At 46.4% G+C, this 12,489-nt stretch overlaps 1 protein-coding gene across 1 annotated transcript; it reads right to left on the bottom strand.

Moving 5' to 3' along the window:
• Nucleotides 1-287: 287 nt before the first annotated feature.
• tm4sf18 (transmembrane 4 L six family member 18) lies at nt 288-12,489 on the bottom strand. The gene is made up of 4 exons (XM_077585076.1): nt 12,014-12,489; nt 8,102-8,170; nt 7,507-7,649; nt 288-1,254 (listed from the first exon to the last, which is right to left on the bottom strand). The coding sequence occupies exons 1-4, from the start codon at nt 12,191-12,193 to the stop codon at nt 1,056-1,058; spliced, it is 591 nt and encodes a 196-aa protein (XP_077441202.1). The 5' UTR covers nt 12,194-12,489; the 3' UTR covers nt 288-1,055.

The following is a 12,489-nucleotide window of genomic DNA, read 5'->3' as shown; positions in this document are numbered from 1 at the left end:
CCAAAGCACTGTCCACAAAACATACACCAGTAAAATAACAAAGTTCACGTACATTTTATTTCATGTTATATTTCTGGTGTATTTGATTGTTGTTGTTTTAATTATTAATAATAATAATATAGTTTGTTTTTGCAGGGACTGCTGGGCTCTATCAAATGAGCATACCAAAACCCTTCACCAAGAAAAACTACCACTAACATTTACTTTATGTGTCAGTATGGCTCTAGAGTTGGAAATTGTGGAAACCCCTCAACTCTAACCCAGAAATTGATTACACAACACAGCAGTTGGTGCTCCATCATGCATATATGCTTGAAATGAAAATATTTTTTATTTATGGCAACACAAACATGCATTATAAAAATATGTCGCTAAAATATATCTATGTATAAACATTTTTTAACATTGAACTAGCATTTAGGAGCCACGGCAAAGTATTTCAAAAATAGGAACAAATGTACAAACAAACACACATTTTGTAGTCCGGAACTAATGCTACAATAGTGGATAGAACAAATACCTCCTTCCGCAACACAATACATGTGTCACAAGAAGGCACATTGAATTCAAACTGACAAATACTTCAGCCTTTCACGCACAAGAAAAAATGTACAAGGCATCTCACATTTATTAGTGAACTAACAAGAGTTTGATGATTGAATTGTGCTTACTTTATCCCATCAGTTGCTAAGAGACTCTTCAATTTTAACTGAAAAAATGAATCAAATTATAATGACAGAGAGAAGTAGGACAGTAGTAGTCGAGTAGTCTTCTTAATCGATGTCTTTGAGTTGCTACATTTTTACACGTTATAACAAAATAGGAGTGTTGGCAGGCCTCAAATCGTCATCCTCAGAGTGCTTCTCTAACTTGTGCATTTCATGGATATCATGGACTGATAATGTATCGTGTAATCTAAGCATTGCTTCTGTGTGGTGTGTTGAAATGAATACAATAATGGACTGAGCTGTCGACACCTGTGTGGACATGTGGCCTTCAGTGTGTAGATGATGCAAGTGTGTATTTAGGCATATGTCAATGTTGGGTGCTAGTGTCTAAGCATTCAAACTATACTCCTGCTTATAGCAACAAGGCCGACAGACAGCGTTGACTAAACCGTTGGCCAGTTGTAAGAGGCACAGGATGAACTCTAGCACAGCCAGACCCAACAGCACGCACAGAAGAGTCACATTCCACTCGACAATGTGGAGTGGCTGAAGGCACACAGACCACGTCTCGGACTGCAGGAGATACCTGAAACAGACAATTTGTGACGAAAATCATTAACAATGCAGGACCATAAAGTGGAACAAATATATATTTTAATACACAGTAGGACAATGTTGAGGCTAGGTTAGTGTCGTGTAGTGTCTCGTGGTTCACACTACTGCCTCACAGTTCTGATGTTCCGGATTAAAATCCTCCAGCCTTCCTGTGGGGTGAGAATACTTTTTTCATTATTATATATATATATATATATATATATATATATAGTTATTTTTTATTTATATATTTATTATTTATGTACTTTTAATTCATTTTTATAGCAGGTTTGTCTATTTATTTTTTATTATTTTTATTATACATTTTATGAGGTAAGTGAATATGGCTTGGTAAACGTATGAAGATAAAGCGCTATTAAAGTGCTTAAGTTAACTCATCCACTCCCAGCCATTTTCATCTAAGCAACCCCCTTCGCTCCCAGATGTTTTACTGGATTTTGACAGATTTTGTAAGGCCTGCTGAATATTGTTCTATTGCTATAAAAACATGGAACCTACCAATAGAAAGATTAGTCTCTTCTTTCATTAGGAACAAAGTATATTTCTATCTGTTTCCGTTTTGCGGCAATTAGCATTAGAATATAGCTAAGTTTCATCAATATTCACCAAATCTATTGAAAACACTGGGGAAAAGAGCTTGCTGCAACATAGCCCTGGCTGGTCTCTTACACTCTGCTGCCACCTGCTGGCCGTTTTTTGTAATAACTACCTTTGCCTTAAGCGACTTCTTCAAAGCCTTCTGTATGCCCTAGCTTAAAAACAAAAGTTACATATGTAACTGCGGTTCTATAAGTCCCGAATGACCACCAGGTGGCAGTGCTGAAACAGCATGGAAAATCCCCCACGCGCACGCGTCACTCGAGAAAGAATTCATAAAGGATATGTCCATTGTTCCGGCTGACGTGACCCTCATGTATAAAGGAGGAGCGTAGCCGTAAACGTGTCTCTCAGAACCTTCTTGCGCAAACCAACACGAGGTTCCTGAGTGACAAGCAAGGCTGTCAGTCGTTCGGGACTCAGAACCGTAGTGACATACGTAACTTTCGTTCTATTTCGTCCCTCCCGACCGCCAGGTGGCGATGCTGAAACAGCACGGAACGCCAAATACCAGCGATGTCACGAAGACCCGGGAAAGTGTACCTCACAGAGGGGCCTCCACCGGACCACATCCAGTGGATGAGGAGATGTGACATCCAAACTGTAGAATCTGGAGAACGTGCAAGGAGAAAGAGAAAGGAGAAGGAAGCAGCCACACAAACGTCCTCCAAGGACACTCCTTTCAGAACTGCCCATGATGTAGACACACTCCAGGTGGAGTGACTGCGTACCCCAGGAGGAGGGGGATGACAAGAGACCCGGTACGACTGCTGAATCACCTCCACGATCCAACGTGAGAGGCGTTGCTTGGATACAGCAACCCCTTTATTCGGGCTATCGTAAGCCACAAAAAGCTGAGTGGATGCACGGAAACATGCCGTAGCATCCAAATAAGAGCGGAGCGCCCTCACAGGACAACAAAACCCCGGGGCGTCAACCCCATCTGTCGACGGTGGAGCAAAACGAGCGAGACAAATAGGGTGGTTGGCTTGAGAGCCAGACAAAACTTTTGGCACAAACGTAGCATTTGACCTCTGCCCCGTCAGGGTGCCAACAAAGGAATTCAGGGCTAACAGAGCTCCCCCGCCCACTTAGCGGATGCTATCACAAGACACTGTCTTGTGAGACAGCCAGCGAATTTCCCCTTCGGCCAACGGTTCAAAAGGGGACTTAATGCGTCGAGCACCAGACAAAGGTCCCAGGTGGGAACTCAAGGCGGGTTCCTAGAACGAAGGCGAAGGGTACCCCTGAGGAAGGAGGCCACTAGGTTATGGCAACCCACAGACTTGCCATCCACTGCAATACGGCGGGCCGAAATGGCCGCCACGTAGACCTTGATCGTAGAAGGGGAACGCCCCTTATCGTAAACAGATTGGAGGTATTCCAACACAGTGAAGTGGAAGTCCGTGACATGTTCCTGTGAGGGATGACGAGGCCCGTATCCCCCCTTAGGCCAAAAGGACTGCACATTACGTAACAGAGGGGCGGCCAGGAGAGCAGCTCCGCTAGAGTTTGTCGGAGCATAGGGCCTGGCAAGGCAAGGGAACTTACTCCTTGCATCATCAGCACACACTGTGTGCTCCAGCCGGCCCCAGTCGCTGCAGAACCGAACACATGACCCGGTACCACTGGGAGGTGACGCAGTTCCTTCCGAGAGGGCTCACGCAAGGGCGACTGAGCCAACCAGACCTTCTTTTTTTTTTTTTTCCTGAGAGCTCAGTATTGTTCATTCGGTAATTTTACCGATTTGACATGTCATCATCATTGCTCGTTCTTTTTTTTTTTTTTTTAGATTTTTTTTTTTTAATTAATTTTTATTTTGTATGTGGGTGAGTATGTGCATGTGCGCGTGTGTGCGTGCGTGTGAGTGTGTATTCATTAGTTCACCTAAAAATCCCATACCGTTCACCTAAACCAAACACTTCAGAACCCAGCCAGAGCTGTGAGGCCATCAGGAGACCCGAGGAAGGACCAAAGAAAAGAAAGGAGAGTGAAATCCAGCACCGACCAGACACCACCCACCACCCACCACCCACCACCCACCGGGCCACCAACCAGAGTCCTTCACCAACCCCAGAAACATCCAAATTCCAACAAATCAGGGAGACCTCAAGAGACGAAAGGATAGACTGAGGAAAGGAAGGAAGGACAGACGAAGCAGAGTGAGATCCACAGACACCAGCCTGCACCGATTCAACGACCAGAGGAAGAAGCAGATTGTGTGAGTTTCGATAGATGCTGGTGTGGTGGATCTGGCATGCATGAAAATCTCCACCAAAGAGGGGAGCAGTCGACCCCTGCTAGGACAGAGCAAGCGCAACACCTCAGGGGCCCTCAGGCCACGGCAGCGCCAAGGGACAACCCCCGGGCCCCGCAGGGGCCACCGGCCGGAGAGCAAACCCAGGAGCAGGAGCGCCCCCCACCCCAAAACGGCCCGCTCCCCCAACCCAACGGAGCAGGATGGGGCACTGCAGGCCCGCCAGGCACCCCACCGGTCCACAGCCCCCGCTACCCCCACGACCACTCCCCCCCCATACACCCCAACCCAGCTCCAGACCCCCCCCCCCCCCTCCACGATAGGTCTGTCAAAAAAAGACGAGATTCCGGGATCCAAAAAGACTCGGTTGAGTAGACCATTGGAGAGAGGCCACACTCAGTCTGGGGCTGAGAAAAAACAGACATGTCCAACATTAAACGTTAGAAAGCGATAAGCATAACAGAACACACCAAATCCTGTCCAGCTGAAAAACGGTCAGATGGAGGAGAAGACGGGGCAGTGGACAGTGGAGTCCATTCCCGAATATGGCCCAGAATCCCGTATGGAGACGTCATCCTCAAAGACGTCGTCCGCTTGGGAGGGCAATTGGAGTGTTGCATCCGGCAAGTCCATCTCTGCATCGGGCAACGCCACTGCAGAGGCCTGAGAAGCATTAGGGTTTTGATTACCCAAAGTGGCTCAACTGCAAGGCAATCTGAGAGTCAGCCCGACTCTTCTTAATCCGATAATCATGGGCAGCAGGAGAAACAGACCTGCGTTTTGCCCGGGGAAGGGTGGGCCCATTGCCTCCGTCGGCGATGACCGCCCCTGGGCAGCCACTGCGTCCTGGTGAGGCGCAACAACAGTAGTGTTCACCGGAGTGTGGACCGTCGCAGCACCGGTCGCTACTGCGTTACAGTCAAGACAGCAGTCAGTGCATCCTTCTTCGGGCCAGAAGGAGCCACCACATTGCTTGCAACAGGCGTCGTCGTTCATAGCAGCCGCCAATCGAAGCGCAATGAGAGTGCGCAAGTCAACAGGCTGCTATCTTCGTGTGGGAGAGGAGGCGGAAAATCGGCCTCTTCACCAACGGAACAAACAAATCCACAAGTGCTCATGGCAACACGTAAGTGAACGTTTGTGGCGTCATAAAGTAGTAGACGTCATGAAGCCATCAACCAACATCAAGGCGGCTGGCGGCCCATAGACGGAGTTGCATAGGTTGAGAGGCAATACAAGTTCGAAAAAGATACGCATAACCGTATCACACTAGCGAGTTTTAAAACAGACATCAACAGTCGCTGACTCCCATCATAAGTACCCACGAACTTGAAGCCTCACTCAGCAATGAGGAGCGGAGCCATGCAAAGATGGAAGGGGAGCTCCAACATTTATACATATAATTAAAAAGTGAAAAATACACTGAGCTGTCGCAGCCAAGGGGGGCAGGAAACCCCGCTGCCCTGATCAACACAATCACAGGCCACCAGCGACGGATACGGAGACGAAGAACAGCGGTAAACACCGCCAGAGTGACAGAGCGAGAAAGTTCAAAGAGACACGTTTCCAGCTACGCTCCTCCTTTATACATGAGGGTCACATCAGCCGGAACAATGGACATTTCCTTTATGAATTCTTTCTCGAGTGACGCGTGGGAGATTTTCCGTGTTGTTTCAGCACTGCCACCTGGTGGTCAGTCGGGACTTATAGAACTGTAGTTACATACGTAACTTTTGTTTTTAAGCTAGGGCAGGGCGGGAGGGACGAAATAGAACAACAACATAAAAAACGTATATACGTTTTGGGGACCATGGCAATGTTTAAAATAGAATATTTGTATACGTTTTTGGAAGCAAATGGGTTAAACATTGAATATTTTGATCAAAGTGGATTTTTCACATGTTTGGACTATGAAGCGTTTTTCGGGAAAAGTACAACAAGCGAGCGATTTGAGTTTATTTGGGACTTGGACGTTAATGTGAACAAGTGCCGATGGTGCCCCCCGAGTTCAGGCACGACCAGTAACTGTCATTAGTTCTGTTTATCAATTCATATGATGCTATAATTACTGTACATATGGAATGTCAAGTGATGTAAATCCTACACACCCCTACAACATTTATTTAGGAGATTCTGTCAGAAAGGTATTTTTAAATATTATTTATTATTGTGGTTGCAGTTTGCAATGGTATAGGAATCCACTGTAATTGAATAAGAAGTGTTTCTAATACAGTGGAACCTCGGAATTTGAACGTCTCAGAACTCGTACAATTTTAACTTAAATCAAAAAATCTGACAAAAAAATGCCTCGGAGTTTGAATTCATATTTTCAAAGTTCGACGACCCAAGCAAAGCAAGCTAAGTCGAACGTACCTTGAAAACGGGTAGCCGAGTGAAGCCGAGCGAAGCCGAGCAATGCCAAATGCTCACGTTGCGGTAGTTGAGACAATGCTCATTTTCAGCCAGATCGTGAATACTCCCGGAGATGCTCCATACTCGCGAGTGCATTTTGATTTTTCCACGCCAATTTTCTTCGCCATGGGCCCAAAGGAAGACAACAGTGCCAGTGGCAGCAAAGAAAAACATACAATGCTACGAACCACAGTGGAATTAGGAAGGAGATTATCGCGCCGTTGTAACTATTATGACTACTTCTGTAAATACTGGCACAAGGTCCCCCCCACCCCCACCCCCTAGCTGTTCAACAATGTGCCTGACGTTAAACAACGCACGCAATGACCGCTTAGTAGTCTAACAATATGCCCAATGTAAAATACACAAGCTCAGCACTGAACTAAAGCTAGCATTAACATAGCATTTATCATCCACTGATGCCATCACACCACAACAGGTCAGGTAAGATATTTTTTTATTGTTTAAATACTGTACTGTACTGTAAATGTAAAAAATAAAAAAATAAAACATAAATAGAAATTAAAATAGTAATTTTCTGTTTTTGGAACTTGGGAATGGATTAATTGCATTTACATTATTTCCTGTAGGAAAAATTATTTCGGAGGTTGAACAATTTGGACTTTGAACACTTCGCAGGAACGAATTATGTTCAAACTCCAAGGTACCATTGTATGTTGATTCTTTTGAAGTAAAAAAAAAAAACTTTCAGTCACTTTTTCCCCAAAGAATTTTAAGACTGCAGTCCATCTAATCAGTCAAATAATATTTTACATCATTCTCCATTAACTTGAAAGTAACCTGCTAATAGGGATAAACAAATGTTTGTTGCATTATGATAAAGATAAGTGTTAGTTACGTCATTCACATCACAGATGCAGTTGCATCTTGTAGTTTATGCTGCTTTATGAAGTAAAACCACATCAGCCTGAGTCATAATGGGCTCTATCTTGCTACCTTCCTCCTTGATCTGCGAAGGGGTAAGACCACCCAAGAGAAGTGAAGCACTGCGGACCCTGCATCAAGGCAAGGCCTGCAATGACGAAGCAGTAGCTTGCCCCTACCAGGCCCACCACGGCAGCCAACACTGATCCACACATCTGGAGAATAACAGGAATATATAATTACTTGGAAGAGATTCAGTCAGTGCAGCATTGGATATTTCGGAGTTTCTACTCTTGTTCATTTCATCAATTTAAAGAGGCTTAATATTATTTCCTAAATGTCTAATACGATTTGTTTATTATGAAACAAATAAGAGAGGCAGCAGCACACACACAGCAGCTGCGCATGTGGCTTGACTTGTGTGTGCCAAGCTCACGGTGTTGCGTGTTAACTTACAAAAGGACCCTTGTTCAATTATCATGGTTGGATTAGCATTAGCATACCACCTACCAAAGGGTGTAGGGTAATATAGTTGTTGATACAACTGTTTAACAGTATGTGCTGTGTTTTGAGGAAATGGGAACATGCAAAAAGCATTCAATTTCAATATTGATGTGAAATAATAATGTGATGATGATAATAATCATCTGTGAAGTGAGTATCTTACCATTAAACTCTCATTCCAACAGCAACTACATTTTCCCAAAGTGATGAAGGTTACAGCAGGGACAAGCATCTAAAATGATACAGGAAAATAAAGTTGTCATGTGTAATGGAGTAATCCCCTAAAATACAATATACATTAGATTACAAAAAAAGAAGAGATAGGATACAGTGTGGATGAGGGAGGCAGATTACGGCTATTGTAAAGCGGAAGTCAAGTCAAAATTTTCCTTACTATAATATCTTCTATGCATCCCTACTAGTCTAAACATGGCATTTATTAATTCATATTGTATTTGTGGAATAGGAATCAAGCAGCAAAATCCACCCGTTTTTATCATTTTAGGGGGCGGCCATTTTGCCCTTTGCCTTCAACTGAAAATGACATCACAGTTGCTCTGAAAACGACCAATCATGACTTAACTTGCGAACATCACATGACCAAACTCAGAAAACAGGTAAGCCATGATTGGTCGTTAAATTAGCTCTGAGCAACTGTGATGTAATTTTCAGTTGATGCCAAGTGGCAAAATGGCTGCCCCTTGAGATGGACAAAAACGGGTGGATATTGCTGCTCAATACATATTCCGCAAACACAATATTAATCAGAATGTCATGTTTACTCGTAAACATACAAATGTAAACCATTTTTTTTACTTGACTTCCCCTTTAAACTATATTTTTCAATTGATGAATGATTATGCTAATTTCATATTCCTTGTAGTTTTCCAAGGTTCCCTCTCTACCCTGTGCCCTCCTATTGCTCACAGGAAGTTCAATCACATCCTAAGAGAGGGAGTGAAGTTCCCAAGGTTTTGCTTTTTCCCAAGCACACATGCAAGCACAATAACGTCATATAGTCAAATGAGAGACTGGAAGAGCTTTTAAAAAAAAAATTGCAAGAGGAGAGAGGAAGTAGGCTAAATATAGATTCTGACAGAAAGCCGATGGGACACAAACCATTTCAGATATGAAAGTAACTCCAATTATGATTTTCAACATTAAAAGTCAGCTCAACATGACACCGTGAAGCCTTTTTTTTTCTTTTGCTTGTTTCCTTGCCTTTAAAAATACAATTCAAACTTTGAAATGATATCTTGAGTAAGGAAGACCCAACTTTGCTGCGCTAGTCAACAATGTGAGTCTTGTGTGGGAAAATATAAACTTCATCTGTTTCTCCCCTTAAACCCAAACAAAGGGAACAGCTCAGTGGGAGTATAAACCCCACAGATCCGCACCATGTACAGGGCAGAAGGATTAACTGTTTATTCACACAGAACGTCACTGTTCTCAGGGGACAAAAGTAAACACATGCAGATTGAATGATGCCAAAATAACTTCATGAAAATGTTGGAATAAAGAAGGTTTATGGTACATTAAAATAATTTAACTAATAAAATTGCGATCATTTCAAGTATTTTCAGTAAATCCTGTATCCATTAGTGCATGCACATTCATATCCCAGGGATTTTCAGTAGTTCGATGATCGACTTTGTAGTCGTGTCATCGGACTTGCGGCCGTATGTGTTGGACACTCGGGTTAAGAGAGGGGCGGAGCTGTCAACTGATCACCACCTGGTGGTGTGTTGGCTCCGATGGCGGGGTAAGATGCCGGTCCGACCAGGCAGGCCCAAACGTACTGTGAGGGTCTGCTGGGAACGTCTGGCAGAATCCCCTGTCAGAAAGAGTTTCAACGCCCATCTCCGGCAGAGCTTCTCCATTGTCCCGGGGGAGGCGGGGGACATTGAGTCCGAGTGGACCATGTTCCGCGCCTCAATTGTTGAGGCGGCCGATCGGAGCTGTGGCCGTAAGGTGGTTGGTGCCTGTCGTGGCGGCAATCCTCGAACCCGCTGGTGGACACCAGCGGTAAGGGATGCCGTCAAGCTGAAGAAGGAGTCCTATCGGGCCTTTTTGGCCTGTGGGACTCCGGAGGCTGCTGACGGGTACCGGCTGGCCAAGCGGAATGCGGCTTTGGCGGTCGCTGAGGCAAAAACTCGGGCATGGGAGGAGTTCGGTGAGGCCATGGAAAACGACTTCCGGACGGCTTCGAGGAAATTCTGGTCCACCATCCGGCGTCTCAGGAGAGGAAAGCAGTGCACCGTTAACACCGTGTATAGTGGAGACGGAGTGCTGTTGACCTCGACTCGGGACGTCGTGAACCGGTGGGGAGAGTACTTCGAAGACCTCCTCAATTCCACCAACACGCCTTCCTTTGAGGAAGCAGGGTCTGGGGACTCTGAGGTGGGCTCCCCTATCTCTGGGGTCGAAGTCGCCGAGGTGGTTGGAAAGCTTCTCGGTGGCAGGGCCTCGGGGGTGGATGTGATCCGCCCGGAGTTCCTGAAGGCTCTGGATGTTGTGGGGCTGTCGTGGTTGACACGTCTCTGCAGCATCGCGTGGAAATCGGGGACGGTGCCTCTGGATTGGCAGACCGGGGTGGTGGTTCCCCTTTTTAAGAAGGGGGACCGGAGGGTGTGTTCCAACTTTAGAGGGATCACACTCCTCAGCCTCCCAGGTAAGGTCTATTCAGGGGTGCTGGAGAGGAGGGTCCGTCGGGAGGTCGAATCTCGGATCCAGGAGGAGCAGTGTGGTTTTCGTCCCGGCCGTGGAACAGTGGACCAGCTCTACACCCTCAGCAGGATCCTCGAGGGTGCGTGGGAATTCGCCCAACCAGTCCACATGTGCTTTGTGGACTTGGAGAAGGCGTTTGACCGTGTACCTCGGGGAGTTCTGTGGGGGGTGCTGTTGGCTTCTTCAAGCCGTGACCTCCAGCTCTCACTGGAGCGGTTCGCAGCCGAGTGTGAAGCGGTTGGGATGAGGATCAGCACCTCCAAATCCGAGACCATGGTCCTCAGTCGGAAAAGGGTGGAGTGCCCTCTCCGGGTCGGGGAGGAGGTCCTGCCCCAAGTGGAGGAGTTCAAGTATCTTGGGGTCTTGTTCACGAGTGAGGGTAGGTTAGAGCGGGAGATCGACAGGCGGATCGGTGCAGCGTCTGCAGTGATGCGGACGCTGTATCGGTCCGTTGTGGTGAAGAAGGAGCTGACCCGAAAGGCAAAGCTCTCGATTTACCGGTCGATCTACGTTCCTACCCTCACCTATGGTCACGAGCTGTGGGTCGTGACCGAAAGAACAAGATCCCGGATACAAGCGGCCAAAATGAGTTTCCTCCGCAGGGTAGCCGGGCTCTCCCTTAGAGATAGGGTGAGAAGCTCGGTCATCCGACAGGGACTCAGCGTCGAGTCGCTGCTCCTCCACGTTGAGAGGAACCAGTTGAGGTGGCTCGGGCATCTGGTTCGGATGCCTCCTGGACGCCTCCCTGGGGAAGTGTTCCGGGCATGTCCTATCGGCAGGAGGCCCCGGGGACGACCCAGGACACGCTGGAGAGACTATGTCTCTCGGCTGTCCTGGGAACGCCTTGGGGTCCCGTCGGATGAGCTGGCTGAAGTGGCTGGGGAGAGGGAAGTCTGGGCTTCCCTGCTAAAGCTGCTGCCCCCACGACCCTACCCCGGATAAGCGGAAGAAGACGGACGGACGGGATTTTCAGTGAATGCTTAATTACATTTAGATTGACAGCTGGTAATTGTGAGCAACCAAATTGGTGGGATGGAAGAACCAGTCAGGTTTCAAAAACGTAGCTTGCTTTTATCCTGATCTATCAACCACTATGATCCCCCCCCCCCCCCTAAAATTATCAACACCAATTTGAATGTTTGGGTATTCACAATCGTTTACCTTCCAGCCTCAGACAGTGTTAGATTTATGAACATCACAGTAAAAGTATGTATTCGTTACACTAAATCGTTTGCAATGCACATTGAAAAGCTGAAAACTTCCAAATCATTTATTCTCTCTGTTCTAAAGACCATACCATACAGATAATGAATAAAAAAGTATGTTTTGTTGTTGTTTTCCCACTTACCAGCAGTCCTCCACCACCCAGTCCACCAAAGTACCAGATGTAGTTAGCCAGGCGCCCCTGCTGGATGTATGTCATTTCTCCCATAGGAAACAAGAGGAGCAGATTGGCCAGGATACAACAAAGGGCCAGAGGTAACAGAGCCAGGCCCAAAGACCTGGCGAAGCCCACTGAACAACACATCACTTCGATGAAAAACAGCAGAAAAAACAAAAGAACACAAGGAGAGGACAAAACTGGAGTGGACAGGGAGGCGAGTGGAGAAAGAATGTAAGGATCGGTCGGAGCAGCTGGCTGGGGAGTCAGGAAACAGGCGTAAATCGGTGAGAGCTTGTGTGTTGGACAGATAATCCTTCCCTTTAGAGGCACTTCTACTACTGAACAACATAGGCCAGGAAACGCACACACACAGGAAACAAGTTGACCAATAGCTGCATGGAGCTTATAATTAGAAGTATGAAAACTAACGGTAGGTTTGT

This window comes from Vanacampus margaritifer, chromosome 13 (genome assembly GCF_051991255.1).
Source record: "Vanacampus margaritifer isolate UIUO_Vmar chromosome 13, RoL_Vmar_1.0, whole genome shotgun sequence".
NCBI classification, from domain to species: domain Eukaryota; kingdom Metazoa; phylum Chordata; class Actinopteri; order Syngnathiformes; family Syngnathidae; genus Vanacampus; species Vanacampus margaritifer.
The sequence above is the reverse complement of the archived record's forward strand: the minus strand, read 5'-3'. Positions and strand labels throughout refer to the sequence as shown.